The sequence below is a fragment of the Hyperolius riggenbachi genome, chromosome 12 (genome assembly GCF_040937935.1).
Source record: "Hyperolius riggenbachi isolate aHypRig1 chromosome 12, aHypRig1.pri, whole genome shotgun sequence".
Lineage (NCBI taxonomy): Eukaryota > Metazoa > Chordata > Amphibia > Anura > Hyperoliidae > Hyperolius > Hyperolius riggenbachi.
Window position 1 is genome coordinate 8902597 of NC_090657.1, and position 20679 is coordinate 8923275.

Here is a 20679-nt window from a genome sequence, read left to right on the forward strand (position 1 = left end):
TCAGCACATCTAAAGGAATGCAGTGGATGGAAACACGCAAGACTCTAACACGCAGCTTCCTTTCTGACTGCTGACCTGATCCACAGCTGGTGACACTTAAAGGGATCTTTAAGTCTGTAAAAAAAATGAGTTTTACTCACCTGGGGCCGTCCTGGGGTCCCTGCAGCCGTCCCGTGCCCACGCAGACTCGCTCGGATCCTCCTGTCCCCCGCTGGCAGCTACTTTCACTTTCATCTGCAGGCCTGGCCACTCGTCTGATACTTTGCATTCCTGGCCGCAATAGCGCCCTCTATACTGCTATTGCAGACGGCAACGCGAAGAATCACTTGCGTTCCCAGGCCGGTCAGGCCTTTCAGCGAAACAGGAAGTAGCTGCCGCCGGGGACAGGAGGATCCAAACAAGACTGCGTGGGCACTGGACAGCTGCAGGGGGCAGGTAGAAGCAGGTTTAGCAGACTTAAGTGCCCCTTTAAAGAACAGGGCGTAGTGAATTGAAGCACATTTGTTCGGCAAATTACCAAACTTCTACCTCATGCAGAAAATCTTTAGTGTATTTGGAAAAAAAAAATGTAAAATACCAAATACAGTATTTTACTGACCTAAATGATTTTGCCGAACTGCCCTTAGTGAATTGAGGCCATTGTTAAAGATACAGACAAGACAGGGCAAGCAGAGTTCAAGATAGGCCAAAACTACTAGCAGAGTCAGAACCAGAGGACTGATTCAAAATGGCTATTAAAGTGATCTGATCCTAAGCCGAAGCTTGCGCACAAAATGAGATACTTACCTTAAAGGACCTCTGTCGCAAACATCTTAGGGCCCGTTTCCACTGTTGCGACGCGATTTCGCCGGCAATCCGACGCTTGTAAAAACGCATGCGGATGCGTTTCCGCATGCGTTTTTACCCGCGATTTCGCGTGTGATTTCGCATGGCAGGGTGCCATGCGAAATTAACCATGACACTGCCAGGGCAAAATAACATTGAAAAAGGTGCGAAATCGCACGCGAAATCGCGGGTAAAAACGCATGTAACAAACGCATGCGTTTTTACTATTAAATACATTAGCGGTGATTCGCACGGATTCCCGACGCAGGCGAATTCTGTGGGTCCCGTCGTGCAGATTTGGCCCGCCGCCAAATCGCTCCCGCACGCCGCACATGTGGAAACAGCCCCGGCCACTTCAGTGTAACAAGCGAATCCGCATCTCGTCGCCGCATGCGGATTCGCTATGGTGGAAACGAGCCCTTAAAATTTTACAAATAAGAAGTACATTTCTCCCAGAGTAAAATGAGCCATAAACTATGTTTCTCCTATGTTGCTGTCACTTAAAGTAAGTAGTAGAAATCTGAAAGAGAACCTAACTGAAAATAAAAAGTCAAAATAACCATACACAGGTCATACTTACCTCCTGTGTAGTCTACTCCTCAATCTCTTTTTCCTCTCCTGCATCCTGTGTGTCCTCTGTGATCAATGGAATTCTCCGTCCTCCATTTTAAAAATACCCATTACCCCATAACAGCTTCCTGCTCATCACACTGTTACACTATAATATCACCCACTTGAGCCATAGGAAAACATAGACATTGCCTTGCACATTCAGTTGTAACTGACAGCAGCTGATATATAACTGACAGCAGCTGATACATAACTGACAGCAGCTGGTATATTTCAGTTCTGACAAAATCTTGTCAGAACTGTAAGGGATCACTGTAAGAAGAAAATGGTGAGCTTCTGAGAGGAACTGACAGTGAGGTAAGTATGTAATCATTTGCAGCTACATCATGTGTTTATTTTAAATAATTTTACTCAGTTCAGTTTCCCTTGAAAATACTGACAGATTTTGGACTAGCCCATCTTCTCATAAGGGGTTCTCAGGGTTTTCTTTATTTTTTAAAGCACTTAGTGAATGGCAGTTGCTCCGTCCAACTGCCAAAATAGTGTGGCTGGCCAGCATCTTTGTATAAATCATTTTCAGGGAATTACTTTATAAAGAATAAAGGCCATGCTGAGAATCCCCCATGAAGAGATGGACTAGTCCAAAACCTGTCGCTTCTGTCAGATTTCTATTACCTACTGTAAGTGACAGCAACATAGGAGAAAAGTAATTTATGGCTCATTTTACTCTGGGAGAAATGTACTTCTTATTTGCATGTGTTTTAAATTTTAAGATTTTTGCGACAGTTCCTCTTTAACCACTTGCCGACCGCGCACTCATACCGCGCGTCGGCAAAGTGGCAGCTGCAGGACCAGCGACGCAGATCTGTGTCGCCGGCTGCAGGCTAATTAATCAGGAAACAGCCGCTCGCGTGCAATGAGCGGCCTTCCGTGTTTCGCTTACCTCGTCGCCATGGCGACGAGCGGAGTGACGTCATGGACGTCAGCCGACGTCCTGACGTCAGCCGCCTCCGATCCAGCCCTTAGCGCTGGCCGGAACTTTTTGTTCCGGCTACGCTGGGCTCAGGCGGCTGGGGGGACCCTCTTTCGCTGCTGCATGTGGCGGATCGCCGCACTGCAGCGGCGATCAGGTAGCACACGCGGCTGGCAAAGTGCCGGCTGCGTGTGCTGCTTTTTATTTGAGCCAAATCGGCCTAGCAGGGCCTGAGCGGCAGCCTCCGGCGGTGCTGGACGAGCTGAGCTCGTCCATACTGCTCAGCAGGTTAAAGTCAAACACACATTTTTTAGCAGAGAAATATATATATTTACATAGAAAGAGAGACAAAGTCCTGAAAGAGGGACAAAGGAGGAGGAAAGAGGGACAGAGGTCCCAAAGAGGGACTGTCTCTCCGAAAGAGGGAAAGTTGGGGGCTATGATGTGCCTCGGGAAGTTTGGGGTGATGTAGTTAGTGTGCAGCCGCGGGGATGCAGCATTTTAGTTAGGGCATTGATATTAAAGAGATTTTTTAATAATGAATTTTGAGCAACTTCAGTCTCTCGTTAACTATGTCTGCGTCCATGAAAGCAGGAATTAGACACACTGCAGATTTATTGCAGGATGTATAGCAAAGAAATGTTTTCTGTAAAGGTTATTATGCTATTGCTTATCTTTCACAGCAGAGAGGAAGTTCTGAGTAAGTTTCGTTGGTGATAGAGAAACACACAGATCTTCTCTCTTATGAGCACACATTAGCCATACCTCCCAACATTTTAAATTTAGAAATCGGGACACAGGCCACACCCCTAACCACACCCCCACCACAACCCCTAACCACACCCCCAACACACACCCTAGTCACGCCTACCATAAAGTTTTTGGAAGATTTTTTTTTAATATTAATGCCCTTATATTTTTTTTATAAATATATCCCTCATATATCCTGCCCGTGGGTGGGGCTAACTGTAATGTAGTTATACCAGCTAATGTAGTTACATAAAAAAATATGAAGTAAATGCACATAATGACAGACAGCGTTTCCCCAGTAAATGCATGTACTGAGAGACAGTGTTTCCCCACTAAATGCACATAAGAGACAGCATTTCACCAGTAAATGCACATAATAAGAGACAGCTTTTCACCAGTAAATGCACATAATAAGAGACAGCTTTTCACCAGTAAATGCACATAATAAGAGACAGTTTTTCACCAGTAAATGCACATAATAAGAGACAGCTTTTCACCAGTAAATGCACATAATAAGAGACAGCTTTTCACCAGTAAATGCACATAATAAGAGACAGCTTTTCACCAGTAAATGCACATAATAAGAGATAGCTTTCCACCAGTAAATGCACATAATAAGACACAGCTTTTCACCAGTAAATGCATGTAATGAGACAGTGTTTCCCCACTAAATGCACATAGAAGACAGCGTTTCACCAGTGAATGCACGTAATGACAGACAGCCTTTCCCCGGTAAATGCACGTAATGAGACAGCGTTTCCCCAGTAAATGCACATAAGAGACAGCGTTTCACCAGTAAATGCAGGTAATGACAGACAGCCTTTCACCAGTAAATGCATGTAATAAGAGACAGCTTTTCACCAGTAAATGCACATAATAAGAGATAGCTTTCCACCAGTAAATGCACATAATAAGACACAGCTTTTCACCAGTAAATGCATGTAATGAGACAGTGTTTCCCCACTAAATGCACATAGAAGACAGCGTTTCACCAGTGAATGCACGTAATGACAGACAGCCTTTCCCCGGTAAATGCACGTACTGAGACAGCGTTTCCCCAGTAAATGCACATAAGAGACAGCGTTTCACCAGTAAATGCAGGTAATGACAGACAGCCTTTCACCAGTAAATGCATGTAATGAGAGACAGCGTTTCCCCAGTAAATGCACATAAGAGACAGCGTTTCACCAGTAAATGCACATAATAAGAGACAGCTTTTCACCAGTAAATGCACATAATAAGTGACAGCTTTTCACCAGTAAATGCACATAATAAGAGACAGCTTTTCACAAGTAAATGCACATAATAAGAGACAGCTTTTCACCAGTAAATGCAAATAATGACAAACAGCCGGTGTCCCCAGTATATGTAGCCAGGGATATATGTAGCAAGTGGTATATGTCCCCAGTATATGTAGTCAGGGGTATATGTAGTCAGGGGGTATATGTCCCCAGTATATGTAGTCAGGGGGTATATGTCCCAGCATATGTAGCCAGGGGTATATGTCCCAGTATATGTAGCCAGGGGTATATGTCCCAGTATATGTAGACAGAAATATATATGTCCCCAGTATATGTAGGCAGGGGTATATGTCCCCAGTATATGTAGGCAGGGGTACATACAGTATATGTAGCCAGGGCTATATGTCCCAGTATATGTAGCCAGGGGTATATGTCCCCAGTATATGTAGCCAGGGGTATATGTCCCCAGTATATGTAGGCAGGGGTATATGTGCCCAGTATATGTAGCCAGGGGTATATGTGCCCAGTATATATAGCCAGGGGGATATGTGCCCAGTATATATAGCCAGGGGGATATGTGCCCAGTATATGTAGCCAGGGGTATATGTCCCAGTATATGTAGCCAGGGGTATATGTGTCCCTAGTATATGTAGGCAGGGGTATATGTCCCCAGTAAATGTGGGCAGGGGTATATGTGCCCAGTATATGTAGACAGGGTATATGTGCCCAGTATATATAGCCAGGGGTATATGTCCCCAGTATATGTAGTCAGGGGTATATATGTGCCAGTATATGTAGCCAGAGGTATATGTGCCCAGTATATGTAGGCAGGTGTATATGTGCCCAGTATATGTAGGCAGGTGTATATGTCCCCAGTATATGTAGGCAGGTGTATATGTCCCCGGTATATGTAGGCAGGTGTATATGTCCCCAGTATATGTAGGCAGGTGTATATGTCCCCAGTATATGTAGGCAGGTGTATATGTCCCCAGTATATGTAGGCAGGTGTATATGTCCCCAGTATATGTAGGCAGGTGTATATGTCCCCAGTATATGTAGGCAGGTGTATATGTCTCCAGTATATGTAGTCAGGTGTATATGTCCCCAGTATATGTAGGCAGGTGTATATGTCCACAGTATATGTAGGCAGGTGTATATATCCCAGTATATGTAGGCAGGTGTATATGTCCACAGTATATGTAGGCAGGTGTATATATCCCAGTATATGTAGGCAGGTGTATATGTCCCCAGTATATGTAGGCAGGTGTATATATCCCAGTATATGTAGGCAGGTGTATATGTCCTCAGTATATGTAGGCAGGGGTATATGTCCCCAGTATATGAAGCCAGGGGTATATGTCCCCAGTATATGTAGCCAGGGGTATATGTCCCCAGTATATGTAGCCAGGGGTATATGTCCCCAGTATATGTAGGCAGGTGTATATGTGCCCAGTATATGTAGCCAGAGGTATATGTCCCCAGTATATGTAGCCAGGGGTATATGTCCCCAGTATATGTAGGCAGGGGTATATGTCCCCAGTATATGTAGCCAGGGGTATATGTCCCCCGTATATGTAGACAGGGGTATATGTCCCCAGTATATGTAGACAGGGGTATATGTCCCCAGTATATGTAGACAGGGGTATATGTCCCCAGAATAGGTAGCCAGGTGTCCCCCCAGCAGGAGGAGAGCAGCGCAGTGGAGGGAGAGCGGTGGGCACAGCAGCGAAGAAGGGGGGCCATCTCCCCCCCCCCCCCTTACCTTAGGGTGCTCTCCCTCTGTCGCTCTCTCCTCCGGAACTAAGTGCGGTGGCTGGCAGCGGGCGGGACTTACCTTCCGTGTCTCCGTCTGGTCTCGTCGCAGGATGATTTGCCGGTAGTCTGGTCTGGTCCAGACCAAAGGCTGCGCCACCAGAACTTCCGGCGCTTGGAGCGACACGGAAGGTAAGTCCCACCCGCTGCCAAACGCCGCAGCACTTAGTTCCGAAGGAGAGAGCGAGGGAGGGAGAGCACCCTAAGGTGAGGGAAGGGGGGCCTTCTACGCCGCTGCCCACAGCTCTTCCTTCACTGCGCTGCTCTCCTCCTGTTACGGGTGGCTGTCAACACTGATATCGGGCTAGCCCCCAAAATCGGGACAGTTGGGGGCTATGCATCATTATTCGCCCTTCCTCTGGATCAGCAGGGACATGTGAGGGTGCAGGCTGGTGTTGTACTTTGTTCTCTGGTTGAACTCTATGGACATATTTCTTTTTTCAACCAAAATAACTATGTAACCTCCCAACTTTTTGAGATGAAAAAGTGAGACACTTAAGCCACGCCCCTGATCACACCCCCACCACACCCCTAGTCACGCATACCATAAAGATTAATATATATCATACCTCCCAACTTTTTGAGATGAGAAAGAGGGACACTTAAGCCACGCCCCTGCCCCACCCCTGATCACTCCCCCGGCACACACCTAGTCACGCATACCATAAAGATTTCATAAGAAAAATATGTTGTTTTATAATTCAAACCACACTGATCCTTTCTATGCTGGTTCATTTTCCTTCATAGTAACATTTTAAAATTAGTAATATATCAATTTATAGGATGGGAATAAAGTCTAGAGTCAATCAAACACATTTTTAGTAGAGAAATATATATATTTACATAGAAAGAGGGACACATGAGGAGGACAGAGGGACAGTTGGGAGCTATAGTGAATCCTCATGCTGGGAGGCGGGGCCTTGCACACTACAGGCCACAACCAGCCAGCCAGCCGATCCCCCTAACCGCCACCATTCCTACCTCCCCACAGTGACCCACCAGCAGGCCGCCTGACGTCACCCCCCGCGCGAGCCGCCACCTGCAGCACTCACCATTCTTCAGGCGGGAAACACGCCTCCTTCCGCTCCGCCCCCAGCCAATCCCGCGAGCGCCACGCAGCCATTGGCCCAGCCGCCCTCCACCTGACGCCAGCGCGCCCGCCACGTGATTGGACGGCTGGGTTGCCGGGGGCAGACTGCTTCGCGAGCGGCAGCGGGCGCTCGGGGGCGGGGCCAGGCGAGGTTATAAAGCAGGAGGGCGGGGCGGTGCGGGCTTCTTCAGCTGAGGGTCGCTGTGGTGATGGAGGTGAGATTGTGAGGGGAGCGCTGCTTGTGTGGAGGGTTGGGGGGGGTCTCTCATTGGCTGGGTGTGGTGGGAGGGAGGCGGCCTGTGGGGTGCCTAGATCTATGGCTGCCTGCTGAGGTACGATCTCTCTGCTCCCTGAGCTGCTATGTACTGGTGACGCTGATTCACATAACTCCCAACATTGTGACGTAAGACACAAGCCACGCCCCTGACACAACCCTAACCACGCCCTAGTCATGCATACCATAAAGATTTCATAAGAAAAATATGCTTTTTTATCACAAACCACACTGGTCCTGTATATCCTGGTTCATTTTCCTTCATGGTAACATTTTACAATTAGTGATATATCAACTGAAAGGATGAGAATAAAGTTTAGAGTCAATCACATTTTTTAATAGAGAAATATATATATTTACATAGAAAGAGGGAAGCTGGGAGCCATGCTCTATAGTGGTGCTGCTACGTCACACCTGGGAGGGAGGGGCCTGTGGGGTACCCAGATGTATGGCTGCCTGCTGAAAGGGGAACTTCAGCCTAAACATACTGTCATTAAGTTACATTAGTTATGTTAATTAGAATAGATAGGTAATATAATCTCTTACCCACCCTGTTTTAAAAGAACAGGCAAATGTTTGTGATTCATGGGGGCTGCCATCTTTGTCATGGGGGCAGCCATCTTTTTGGTTGAAAGGAGGTGACAGGGAGCAGGAGACACAGTTCCAACTGCCCTGTGTCCTGATAACCCCTCCCAGCTGCACACGCTAGGCTTCAAATGTTAAATTCAAAATGTAAACAAAAAAAATAGCACCAAAACAGCAGAACGAGAACAACAACATCAGAAATCCCATCATGCTTTGCACAGCACAAGGGGAAAAAAGCCCGGGCAGTTTTCTTCTGTGCAGCTAAAAATGAGGCTTGTATAAGAGAAACAAAGTTCTGATGCTGTGAAACTGTTATAGAAACACCAAACCTTTTCAGTGCTGCTGAGTCAATTTTTAGTCTGGAGGTTCACTTGAAGTGCAATCTATCTGCTCCCTGTGCTCGTATGCTGCCAGTGGCATAGCTAAGGAGCTGTGGGCCCCGATGCAAGTTTTACATTGGGCCCCAAAGCACTCTATATTAACAATTGAGACCAAAACCTGCCAATGGCGACTATATTGTCAGAGTTGCAAGAGGGGGATGGGGAATAGCTTGTTACTGATTCCCACTATTCAAAGAATCTATAGAAGTGATTATTATGAGCACAGGACCAATAGAGAGCTAATACTGCAGTCCAAGGGCCCCGATGTGGTCGCAACCTCTGCACCCCCTATTGCTGCGCCCCTGTATGCTGGTGAAGTGGATTTATGAAGAGATGGACTAGTCCAAAACCTGTCACTTCTGTCAGATTTCTACTACTTACTGTAAGTGACAGCAACATAAGAGAAAAGTAATTTATGGCTCATTTTACTCTGGAAAAAATGCACTTCTTATTTGTATATGTCTGCACATAGTTTACATTTTACAATTTTTCACCATGGTGCCCCTTTAACTACTTGACGACCGCCCCACGCCTATGGGCGTGGTCACGGCAGCAGCCCCAGGACCGCCTAACGCCAATTGGCGTCAGGTCCTGGAGCGCTGTTTTGCCGTCGCGCGCATCGCCCGGCATGCTGTCTGAGTGACATGTGACTGACATCTATTGCCTGTGCAGTTTTTTTTTTTACATCAGATTGATTGATTAATAGATTGCATTGTAATTGGTTTTTGATCATCTGTGATTGCCCTGTGATTTCATTTGCTGTTTACATTGGTTGGCATCTGACAGCGGCGCTCTGATTGATATCTGGTCGCCTGTCACAGCTCTGATCGAGGTCTGAGTGAGATCTGAGTGACATCTATTGTCTGTGCACTGATTTTTGACATCTGATTGATTGATTGATTGATTAGCGATTGGTTTTTGATCATCTGTGATTGCCTGTGATTTCAATTGCTGTTTACATTGGTTGGCATCTGACAGCGGCGCTCTGATTGATATCTGGTCGCCTGTCACAGCTCTGATCGAGGTCTGAGTGATATCTGAGTGACATCTATTGCCTGTGCACTGATTTTTGACATCTGATTGATTAGTGATTGGTTTTTGATCATCTGTGATTGCCCTGTGATTTCAATTGCTGTTTACATTGGTTGGCATCTGACAGCGGCGCTCTGATTGATATCTGGTCGCCTGTCACAGCTCTGATCGAGATCTGAGTGACATCTATTGTCTGTGCACTGATTTTTGACATCTGATTGATTGATTAGTGATTGGCTTTTGATCATCTGTGATTGCCTAAGATTTCAATTGCTGTGTACATTGGTTGGCATCTGACAGCTGCACTGTGATTGATATCTGGTCGCCTGTCACAGCTCTGATCGAGGTCTGAGTGACATCTGAGTGACATCTATTGCCTGTGCACTGTTTTTTGGCCAGTGAGTTAGCTAGGCCCCTTTGTTAGGTAGTTAGCGCCCAGACCCCTACACCGCAGTCAATAATAAGTCGCTGATTAGCGTCATCACTGTCGATAATCAGCATTGTCACTATATAGTATCTGTAAGTGATCAGTACTGATCGCAGTCAGATCTATATAAGTACGTTAGAGTCACCTTAGAGTAGGCTCCGCTAAAAACGCAGTATTTGCCTGATCAGGCCTGATCGTTCAGCCACACTTGCATTCAGCCTGCCCCACCACAGTGACAGAAATATTTTTTTTCTGATCACTGCAAAAACACTTCACAATAGCTGCGGCACTCTAAAGATTTGATTTTTTTTAAAATCAGAACTGAGCGACCTCAGCTTTTTAGTTCACAAGCACTCCTTTTTGCTAGGTAGGTGTGCTCTCTTTGCCGGGTAGACTCAGAGGAATACCCCCTAAATTTAGCAGCAGCAGTGCTAGCTTTCTTGCCTTCTTTGTCTGCTTGCCATTTGATGTTGTTGCTTGAGCACGCTGAAGAGGTTCAGAAGAAGAGGGGTTATGTGTAATCCTCCTGTGCAAACCGCTTGTTTCCGTAGCTGATACATGCATGCCAAATCGCTGTAGTGCCAACCACTTGCTTTTCTTTGAATTCACTTCCTACTTGTTAGGTTTGAGCACACAGGGATGTCGACAGTATCCGGACAGGACTGTGATGTGCAATTCAATTCAGATGATGACACGCCTTCAAGCGAGGACGAGCAGGCATGCACAATAGTGGAGGACGGCAGAAACGACGTCAAGAATTTTTTTTAAACGTCTGCCAACACTACTAAGTCCAACAAAACGGTGGGTGCTAGGGTTAAAAGGCAGCCTCCGTAGAAGCGCTGTTTAGCGCGAAACGGCTGTCAGGCATCCTGTGCCCCGCACCCACCGCCATCCACGCCTCTTCTCACCAGGGTATGTGTTTCCTCATGTCATAATTTTTTGCAAGTTGTTGCACGTTTGCACTTTATCTTTGCTACAATAAATTGAACACTTGCAGCAGTGCCAGCTTTCCTGCCTTCTTTGTCTGCTTGCCATTTGATGTTGTTGCTTGAGCACGCTGAAGAGGTTCAGAAGAAGAGGGGTTATGTGTAATCCTCCTGTGCAAACCGCTTGTTTCCGTAGCTGATGCATGCATGCCAAATCGCTGTAGTGCCAACCACTTGCTTTTCTTTGAATTCACCCCCTAAATTTAGCAGTCCACCATGGCAAGAAAGGGGTATTTCGCTGAAGAGGCCTATAGGATTCTGGCCCAGTCGGATGAGAGTGATTGGGACGAATCATGCGGGTCAGAATATGAACCTATAGATAGCAGTGGCTCACTAACTGATAGCAAAGATGACGAGGTTGTGGTTCCTGCTAGCGCCAGGCATACCGCACCCCATGTCAGTGGACCGCAGGTGGTGCAGGATCAACCTCAAGGGCAGCAGAGTGGTGCTAGCGCTGATCCAGGTTTTCATGGAGAGGCATGCACCGGCAGCGCAGCACATCCTGGACTTGGAACCAGTACTGCCGTAGACCCTGGTGAAGTGGTGAACACCAGCATGGCAGTTGAAACTGGTTTGGTGGCACGTGCAGTAAGACCCCGGACGCAGCCACCAGGAACACGGGCCCGTAGAACCCATAGACTCCCAGAGGTGCTGGCTAATCCCGATTGGCAACCCACTGGTTCTGCCGCACCCATAGTGCCCCCTTTCACCGCCCAGTCTGGAGTCCAGGTGGAGACAGATCATCTAGGATCGGCCTTAAGCCGCATCTACACGCGTAGATGCGGCCGCGATGCTCCTTATCAATCGAGCCGCTGATGCGGCTCGATTGATAAGATCCGACAGGACGGATCTCCGCACCGCCGATTCCCTGCTCGATCCCCGCGAGGGGACAATGGCAGGGAATCGTGTGGAAGATAAGCGGCGCCGGCGGGGACGAGCAGGCACGAGCAGGGAATCGAATGCGGCGAGCGGGGACGCGGCGGGCACGCGCGGGGACGCGCAAGAGGCCGCCGATCGCCACAACATCTCCCCAACATCTCCCCGTGTAGACGGGGCTTTAGACGCTTTTCAACTGATCTTCACCGAGGATCTCTACGACTTAGTCGTGGCAGAGACCAACCATAAGGCCAAACAATTTATCACCGCCCATCCGAGCAGCTTCCATGCCCAGCCGATTCGGTGGAAACCAGTCACAGTTTCCGAATTTAAAATCTTTTTGGGCCTTCTCCTCAACATTGGGTCTAACTAAAAAAAGTGTATTGCGGTCCTATTGGTCTACGCACCCAATACATAACATGCCCATGTACGCTGCTGCCATGTCCAGGGCACGTTTTGAGGACATCCTGCGCTTCCTGCACTTTAATGATGATACAACCTGTCATCAAAGAGACCACCCTGACTATGACCGGCTCCACAAAATTCGGCCCCTCATAGACCACCTGTCATCCAAATTTGCAGATGCTTACACTCCTGAACAGAACATCTGCATAGACGAGTCTCTTGTACATTTTACCAGGCGCCTTGGCATTAAGCAGTACACCCCAAGCAAGCGCGCCCGGTATGGGGTCAAGCTGTATAAGCTCTGTGACAGGGCCACATGCTATACATATCGTTTTAGGGTCTATGAGGGAAAAGACTCAAAATTGAAGCCGGTCGGATGCCCTGACTACCTGGGGAGCAGTGGCAAGATTGTTTGGGACTTGGTGTCACCCTTGTTCCAGAAGGGGTACCATCTTTACATGGACAATTACTACACAAGCGTGGCCCTTTATAAGCATTTACAGCTACTCGGAATTCGCTGCTGTGGCACTGTGCGGCCTAGTCGCCGGGGCTTCCCTCACCGGCTCACTAGTACCCGACTTGCATGGGGGGAAGGAAAATTTGCTCGCGGTGAAATGGAAGGACAAGAGGGACGTTTACCTTCTGTCCACCATTCACGCAGACACGACAGTCCAAATTCAACGAGCAACTGAGGTTGTTGAAAAACCCCTCGCCGTCCACGAATATAACCTTAACATGGGAGGGGTGGACTTCAACGACCAGATGTTGGCTCCCTATTTGGTTTCCTGCAGAACCAGACGCTGGTATGAGAAAGTGTCTGTGTATTTGATTCAGTTGGCAATGTACAACAGTTTTGTTCTCTACAGCATGGCTGGGAGAACTAAAGGATCCTTCCTTAAATTTCAGGAGAGATAGTTTCGGAACTCCTGTATCCAGGAGGAGCCGTGGCCCAACCCCAAAATGTAGTTAGCCGGCTACATGAAAGACACTACCCGTATGTCTTTCCTGGTACCCCACTTCACCGTTCCCCAAGAAAACATTGTGTCTGCAGCAAGCCTGGAATAAGGCGTGACACCACTTTTTATTGTCCCTACTGTGCTGGCGAGCCTGCCCTATGTGTAGGGAAGTGTTTTGAGAACTACCATGAGCAGGTACGCTATTAGAGTAGGGAATGCGAGACACAGAGTAGGGACACAAAGGTCTCTCAAGGCTCATTCACACTGGCGCGATGCGTTGCGGTAAATTGCCTAGCGGAAGTCCCACTTTGCAGTCCTCACTACGCCGGAAGTGTGTGACTTAACGCTAGTGCTTACCTACGCTACTGCGGCAATTTGCGTTGGCCGGATGGCGACGCAAAGATTACTTGGCAGAATGCCAGACAGGGGATACCATGTACTAACGCAGTATTCCCCGAAGGTCTGTTTTTGGCGGTGTGGCGGGCGCGACCCACCGGATACGCCAATATGCAGTGTGAAACCACACATCAGCTTTGGAGAGACCCAAATACACAGGGCTGCCAGAAACATCGCCTTCCTCTTGGGACAAAGTGCATAGTGTACTTCGCCATATCTCTGTCCCATGGGGAAGGAGAAGTTTGTCCTCGGAAGGTAAGTAAGTTAAAAAAAAAACAGGTAAGGAAAAAAGTTAAAAGTTCCAAATCCTATTGTTTGGTTAAAAAGGTTTAACCTCCCTGGCGGTAAGCCCGTGCTGAGCACGGGCTATGCCGCCGGGAGGCACCGCTCAGGCCCCGCTGGGCCGATTTGCATAATTTTTTTTTTTGCTGCATGTGCAATGCGATCGCCGCCGCCACCCGCTGCTATTCGTCGCGCCGCAGCCGCCCCCCCCCCCCAGACCCCGTGCGCTGCCTGGCCAATCAGTGCCAGGCAGCGCTGTGGGGTGGATCGGAGTCCCCTTTGACGTCGATGACGTCATCTGGCCCTTTGCTAGCTGCGTGCAGTGCCCGATCGCCGCCGATCCGCCGCTATACGCGTCGCCGCAGCCGCCCCCCCCCCCCCCAGACCCCGTGCGCTGCCTGGCCAATCAGCGCCGTGGAGTGGATCGGAGTCCCCTTTGACGTCGGTGACGTCATCCCGCCCCGTCGCCATGGCGATGGGGGAAGCCCTCCAAGAGATCCCGTTCTTTGAACGGGATCTCTTGATCTCCGATCGCCGCCGGCGATCGGAGGGGCTGGGGGGATGCCGCTGAGTAGCGGCTATCATGTAGCGAGACCTCGTTTTGCTGCCCCTTGGCGGATTTTGACAAACCGCCAGGAGGGTTAATAAAGTTTTAAAGTTAATGTTAATAATTTTCTTGCATTGCTGCTTGCTTGTTTTTCTTTTTGTATGTTTCTCTCTCTCTCTCTCTCTCTCTTTTTCCATCCTTTACCCTTCCAGGTGGACCGAGCGAACGACTGATCGACCAACCAGCTGCAGCACTGATGGTGCATCCTGACAGAACATTGCGCGTCTGTCAGGTTACACACAAGTCGGTGCATGCAGCGCTGCAGGACGAGATTTCTCCTCCGCAGTAAGATACGTTTGTCAAGGCATATGAGCTGAGGGGTTGTTGGAGCTCCTATGCTTTGGCAAGCACTTTGTATCAAACCCGGCAAAGGTTTTTTCATCCACATCGATCGATGTTAATGGATTAATCTTGTTTGCCAGGGCATAGGAGCAAAGTGGGTTTGTAAAATTTTGTGGGCGGTGCTCCTATGTCCTGGCAAACGCCATGCCCCCTTCTTTTTTCACATATTTCGGCAGATATTTTTTCATCCACATTGATCAATGCGAATGTGAGAATCTTTGCCGTTCATTTTTCCTTTTATGGAGAAAAAAAGTGCATCACCCGTATGCCCAATATAAGGAGTATAGCAGAAATCCTAATACTGGCCATACATGTAATGATTGTGGAGACGCTAAAATGCCAGGACAGACCCCTGAAGTGACATTTTGGAAAGAAGACAGCCCAAGGTATTTGCTGAGGGGCATGGTGAGTTCATAGAAAATTTTATTTTTTGTCACAAGTTAGCAGAAATGGATTTTTTTTATCACAAAGTGTCATTTTCCGCTAACTTGTGACAAAAAATAAAATTTTATATGAACTCACTATGCCCCTCGTGGAATACCTTGGGGTCTCTTCTTTCCAAAATGGGGTCATTTCAGGGGTGTTTTTACTGTCCTGGCATTGTTTGGTGGGGCCTAAATTGTGAGCACCCCTGTAAAGCCTAAAGGTGCTCATTGGACTTTGGGCAAGTTTGCGTAGCTAGCCTGCAAAAAAGTGTCACATATGTGGTATTGCCATTCTCAGGAGTAGTAGTAAAATGTGTTTTGGGGTGTCTTTCCACACATACCCATGCTGGGTGGGAGAAATATCTCTGTAAATTACAATTTTGTGTGAAAAAATTGTCATTTACAGAAATATTTCTCACACACGGGATTGGTTATGTGTGAAAATACACCCCAAAACACATTATACTGCTTTTCCTGAGTACAACGATACCATACGTGTGACATTTTTTTGCAGCCTAGCTGTGCAAAGGGGCCCAAAGTCCAATGAGTACCTTTAGGATTTTACAGGTCAATTTTAATTATTTGGTTTCCAGACTACTCCTCACGGTATAGGGCCCCTAAAATGCCAGGGCAGTATAGGAACCCCACAAGTGACCCCATTTTGGAAAGAAGACACCCTAAGGTATTCAGTGAGGGGTATGGTGAGTTCATAGAAGATTTTATTTTTTTGTCACAAGTTAGTGGAAAATGAGAGTTTGTGAGAAAAAGTAAAAAAAATCCATTTCCACTGACTTGTGTCAAAAAATAAAATCTATGAACTCATCATACCCCTCACGGAATACCTTGGGGTGTCTTCTTTCCAAATTGGGGTCACTTGTGGGATATTTCTGCCACCCAACATGGGTATGTGTGGAAAGACACCATAAAACACATTATACTACTTCTCCTGAGTACGGCAATACCACGTGTGACACTTTTTTTGCAGCCTAGCTGTGCTAAGGGGCCCAAAGTCCAATAAGTACCTTTAGGATTTCACAGGTCAATTTTAATTATTTGGTTTCCAGACTACTCCTCACGGTGTAGGGCCCCTAAAATGCCAAAGCAGTATAGAATCGTAATCGTATCATGTAGATGGGGCTTTAGCATTGACAGGATATCTACTAATGTCTGGTCTAGCTGTGTATCTTTAGTGTAGGAACCCATACTAAACATACACACTGATGAGTTCAGGTGACCGTTTACCTAAAATCAGTGTGCTGATAAGCTTCTCGGTTCTGTATCATGCAACCCATTTTCTTTTATAGGGAAGACAAGTAGATGATGTCTTGTTGGAGCTTGCAGCAGGAATTAGTCAGTTTCAGTGGACTGAAAAGGGGAAGCATCAGTGTATACCTGTAGCAGGGCTGTGGAGTCGGTACATAAATCCGCCGACTCCTCGACTCCGACTCCTCTAATTTGCATATTACAATCTTGTTGATTGAAAGTATGTAACATGAAATTCATCTTTTAACTGCCAACGCTTAGGAATTTTAAAAGACAACTGAAGTGAGAAGGATATGGAGACTGCCATATTTATTCCCTTTAGTCATAGACTAAAACTAGTCCTTGGTAAGAGTACTTGTAAAAGGTACAGACCAGAACAAAGAACATCTATCAGACCCTAGGCAATGTAACTGTGGGTACATGTAAGAGTGATGTGCAGGTACTCTGCAGGGGAATAAGGAGATTCTTCCTCTATTACACATTCTTCATGCACAATCTGAACATGGATCAGGCCCTAGCCATTGTGAATGTGGGTACATGTAAAAGTGATGTGCAGGTACTCTGCAGGGGAATAAGGAGATTCTTCCTCTATTACACATTCTTCATGTACAATCTGAACATGGATCAGGCCCTAGGCAATGTAACTGTGGGTACATGTAAGAGTGATGTGCAGGTACTCTGCGGGGGAATGAGGGGATTCTTCCTCTATTACACATTCTTCATGCACAATCTGAATATGGATCAGTCTCTAGGCAATGTAACTGTGGGTACATGTAAGAGTGATGTGCAGGTACTCTGCAGGGGAATAAGGAGATTCTTCCTCTATTACACATTCTTCATGTACAATCTGAACATGGATCAGGCCCTAGGCAATGCGACTGTGGGTACATGTAAGAGTGATGTGCAGGTACTCTGCAGGGGAATAAGGAGATTCTTCCTCTATTACACATTCTTCATGTACAATCTGAACCAGGTTTATGAGTGATAGACAACACCTCTGTGTTCAAAGCGCACAACATTCTCAGTGGATTCCCTGCAGCTCTGTGGGGAGAGCATATGTAGAGTATAGTACTACTGTGTAACAAAGTAAACCTGAGACAGATGAAATTAAAGATTTATACATACCTGGGGCTTCCTCCAGCCCCCTTCAGGCTAATCAGACCCTCGCTGTCCTCCTCCGCCACCTGGATCTTCTGCTATGGGTCCAGGTACTTGAGCCAGTCTGGCGTAGTGCGCATGCACACACTCCGCCGCCGGGAGCGTACTACACCTGTGCAGCACTATTGTGCAAGTGCAGATCGCTCCTGGCTGTTGAAGTGGCACGTGGCCGGACTGCACCGACTGGCTGAATTACCAGGACTCATAGCAGAAGATCCAGGTGGCGGAGGAGGACAGCGAGGGACTGATTAGCCTGAAGGGGGCTGGAGGAAGCCCCAGGTAAGTATAACACTTTTCTTTAATTCGTAGTCACCAAACCAAATTTTAACAACATATCAAATTATTTGATTTCATGAGCAAAGAGAGTGCGTACATTTGCATAAATCAGCATCAATGCAGAATTATTTCCATCTCATTGACCATCTCTATTAGTGACATGGCTAACCATCAGGCTTTATACTTACAGCATAGATGTTATTTAGTATATATAAGAGATTCCTGTGTACACATCATATATACAGTCACAATCAGATATGTATATCTGACTTTAAAAATACGGGGACTGCTTTATTGAAGCAGCACAAGTAATTATTTTTTGATTGGTTTATTTCATTTTTGTGGACTAAGCACAGCTATTACTGTATATATACATTATTTATGATGACTATTATATGAGAAACAGAACATTCTATAACATTTTCTATTTTAATTACAGTTTAAATTCATTAGGAGTCAGAGTCGGTGCATTTTTTCGCGACTCTGACTCCAGGTACCCAAAATTGCTCCGACTCCAAAGCCCTGTGTACACATACACTATATTGTTTGTTTAAAGTAGAGAAGGATAAGAACCTGGCAGGTTTTTGTTGCTGTCTGTGTTTTGATTGGAAAGATACACCTTTGTTTTCTGTATGCAGACAGAAGTATTCTTAAAGGATAACTGTAGTGAGAGGCATGTGGAGGCTGCCATATTTATTTCCTTTTAAACAATACCAGTTGCCTGGCTGCCCTGATGATCTGTTTGGCTGCAGTAGTGTCTGAATAACACCAGAAACATGCATGCAGCTAGTCTTGTCAGATCTGACAATAATGTCAGAAACACCTGATCTGCTGCATGCTTGTTCGGGGTCTATGGCTAAAATATAAGATGCAGAGGATAAACATGATAGTCAGGCAACTGGTATTGCTTACAAGGAAATTAATATGGCAGCCTCTATATACCGCTCTCTACAGTTGTCCCTTAAAGTGGATCCGAGATAAACGTACTCATTGCATAGTTGTTTTCCTATCATATAGTTTATAGGGCATTCCTCAAGCCCAATACTTTTTTTGTTTTGTTTTATTACTCAAATTCCCTATAAACTAAACAAGCCTCGCCCACAGCTCCTTTTGTGCCTTGGCACTCTTAGAGCAATGTAGCAAGGGCTTATGGGAGCTCAGTCTGGGCAGGAGGAGGAGGTGTTACTAGCCATAGATTTCATTGGCAGATGGGAGGAGGAGAGGGAATTGAGCTGAGGGCTGGAGATGCTATCAGCTTGCCTGTGTAATGTGACAAGCAGAACATGGCTGCTGTCATTGTATCCCAGGAATAAATAATCATATACAGTTGAAGCTGTTTGTAGCTAGATTTGCTGTGCAAACTGTCTAAGTTTTAGATACGATATATAGACAAGTTACTTGTTATAGTTAGTTTTTCACCTCGGATCAGCTTTAACCACTTCCTAACTGAGGGGTTTTACCCCTTGACCACCAGAGCAATTTTCACCTTTCAGCGCTCCTTCCATTCATTCGTCTATAATTTTATCATTACTTATCACAATGAAATGAACTATATCTTGTTTTTTTCGCCACCAATTAGGCTTTCTTTAGGTGGGACATTATGCCAAGAATTATTTTATTCTAAATGTGTTTTAATGGGAAAATAGGAAAAAATGTGGGAAAAAATTTATTATTTTTCAGTTTTCGGCCTTTATAATTTTTAAATAATGCATGCTACTGTAATTAAAACCCATTAAATGTACTTGCCTATTTGTCCCGGTTATAAAACCGTTTAAATTATGTCCCTATCACAATGTTTGGCGCCAATATTTTAATTGGAAATAAAGGTGCATTTTTTTCAGTTTTGCGTCCATCCCTAATTACAAGCCCATAGTTTATAAAGTAACAGTGTTATACCCTCTTGACATAAATATTTAAAAAGTTCAGTCCCTAAGGTAACTATTTATGTATTTTTTTTAAATTGTACATTTTTTATTTTTTTTTTAATTACAAAAAAAAAAAAATTTGGGGAGTGTGGGAGGTAAGGAGTTAATTTTTTGTGTAAAACAAGTTTATTTGTGTGTAAAAAATGGTTAGGGTGTAGTTTTACTATTTGGCCACAAGATGGCAACAGTAATTTTTTGTTTCATGCGACCTGCAAGCGTCCTTCCGGACTCTTGCAGGAAGTAGAAAGAGGCTGGGAGTTTGTTATTGCTCACAATGATCACGCTGCTCAGCCGAGCGGCAGCGGATCATTGCGGGGCTTAGATCAACGAACGGGAATGGATTTTCCCGTTCGTTGATCTCTGGGCGAGCGGGCGGCGGCGTGTTTACTAGCGGCGGGCGGCGTGTTTATGAGCGGGAGCGCGGGCAGTGGCGGGAGCGCGGAAAGTACGGATTTCTCCGTCCCTGGGGGTTAAAGGATGGAAAAAGGGACGGAGAAATCCGTACGCGCGGGGGTAAAGTGGTTAAGGATGCAGGTAGCAAAAACAACTTCAGCAATGCTTGCCTGTTCCCCAGTACTGTGGTGTGTTTTTATCTGTATTGTTCTTAGTTACCCTGTTGCAAGGACAAGTGATATGAAATCTCCAAATGTAAAATACACAAAACTAAAAGGAGATTTTTTAGAGTTAAAGGAAACCAGAGATGGCACAAAGAAAAATAAGTTATAAATACCTGGGGCTTCCTCCAGCCCCATACGCGCTGATCGATCTCACGCCGCCGTCCTCCGCTGCCAGCATCTACGAGAACCGGCTCCCGTTACTGACG

At 46.3% G+C, this 20679-nt stretch overlaps 1 protein-coding gene and 1 long non-coding RNA gene across 3 annotated transcripts in view; one reads left to right on the plus strand and one right to left on the minus strand.

Moving 5' to 3' along the window:
- LOC137541541 (uncharacterized) overlaps window positions 1-7260 on the minus strand; it is a 71229-nt gene extending 63969 nt beyond the window's left edge. Inside the window, exon 1 of the long non-coding RNA XR_011025206.1 lies at window positions 7224-7260. This is a non-coding gene — a long non-coding RNA (uncharacterized lncRNA). The remainder of the gene's footprint in view (window positions 1-7223) is intronic.
- Window positions 7261-7294: 34 nt separating this feature from the next.
- Window positions 7295-20679, plus strand: part of MEIOC (meiosis specific with coiled-coil domain) — a 51265-nt gene continuing 37880 nt past the window's right edge. The window contains exon 1 of one of the 2 annotated variants that reach the window (XM_068262873.1): window positions 7295-7476. In XM_068262873.1, the coding sequence (XP_068118974.1) occupies window positions 7471-7476 (6 nt within the window). In that variant the 5' untranslated portion in view covers window positions 7295-7470. The remainder of the gene's footprint in view (window positions 7477-20679) is intronic. The other variant, XM_068262874.1, reaches the window with a different exon arrangement.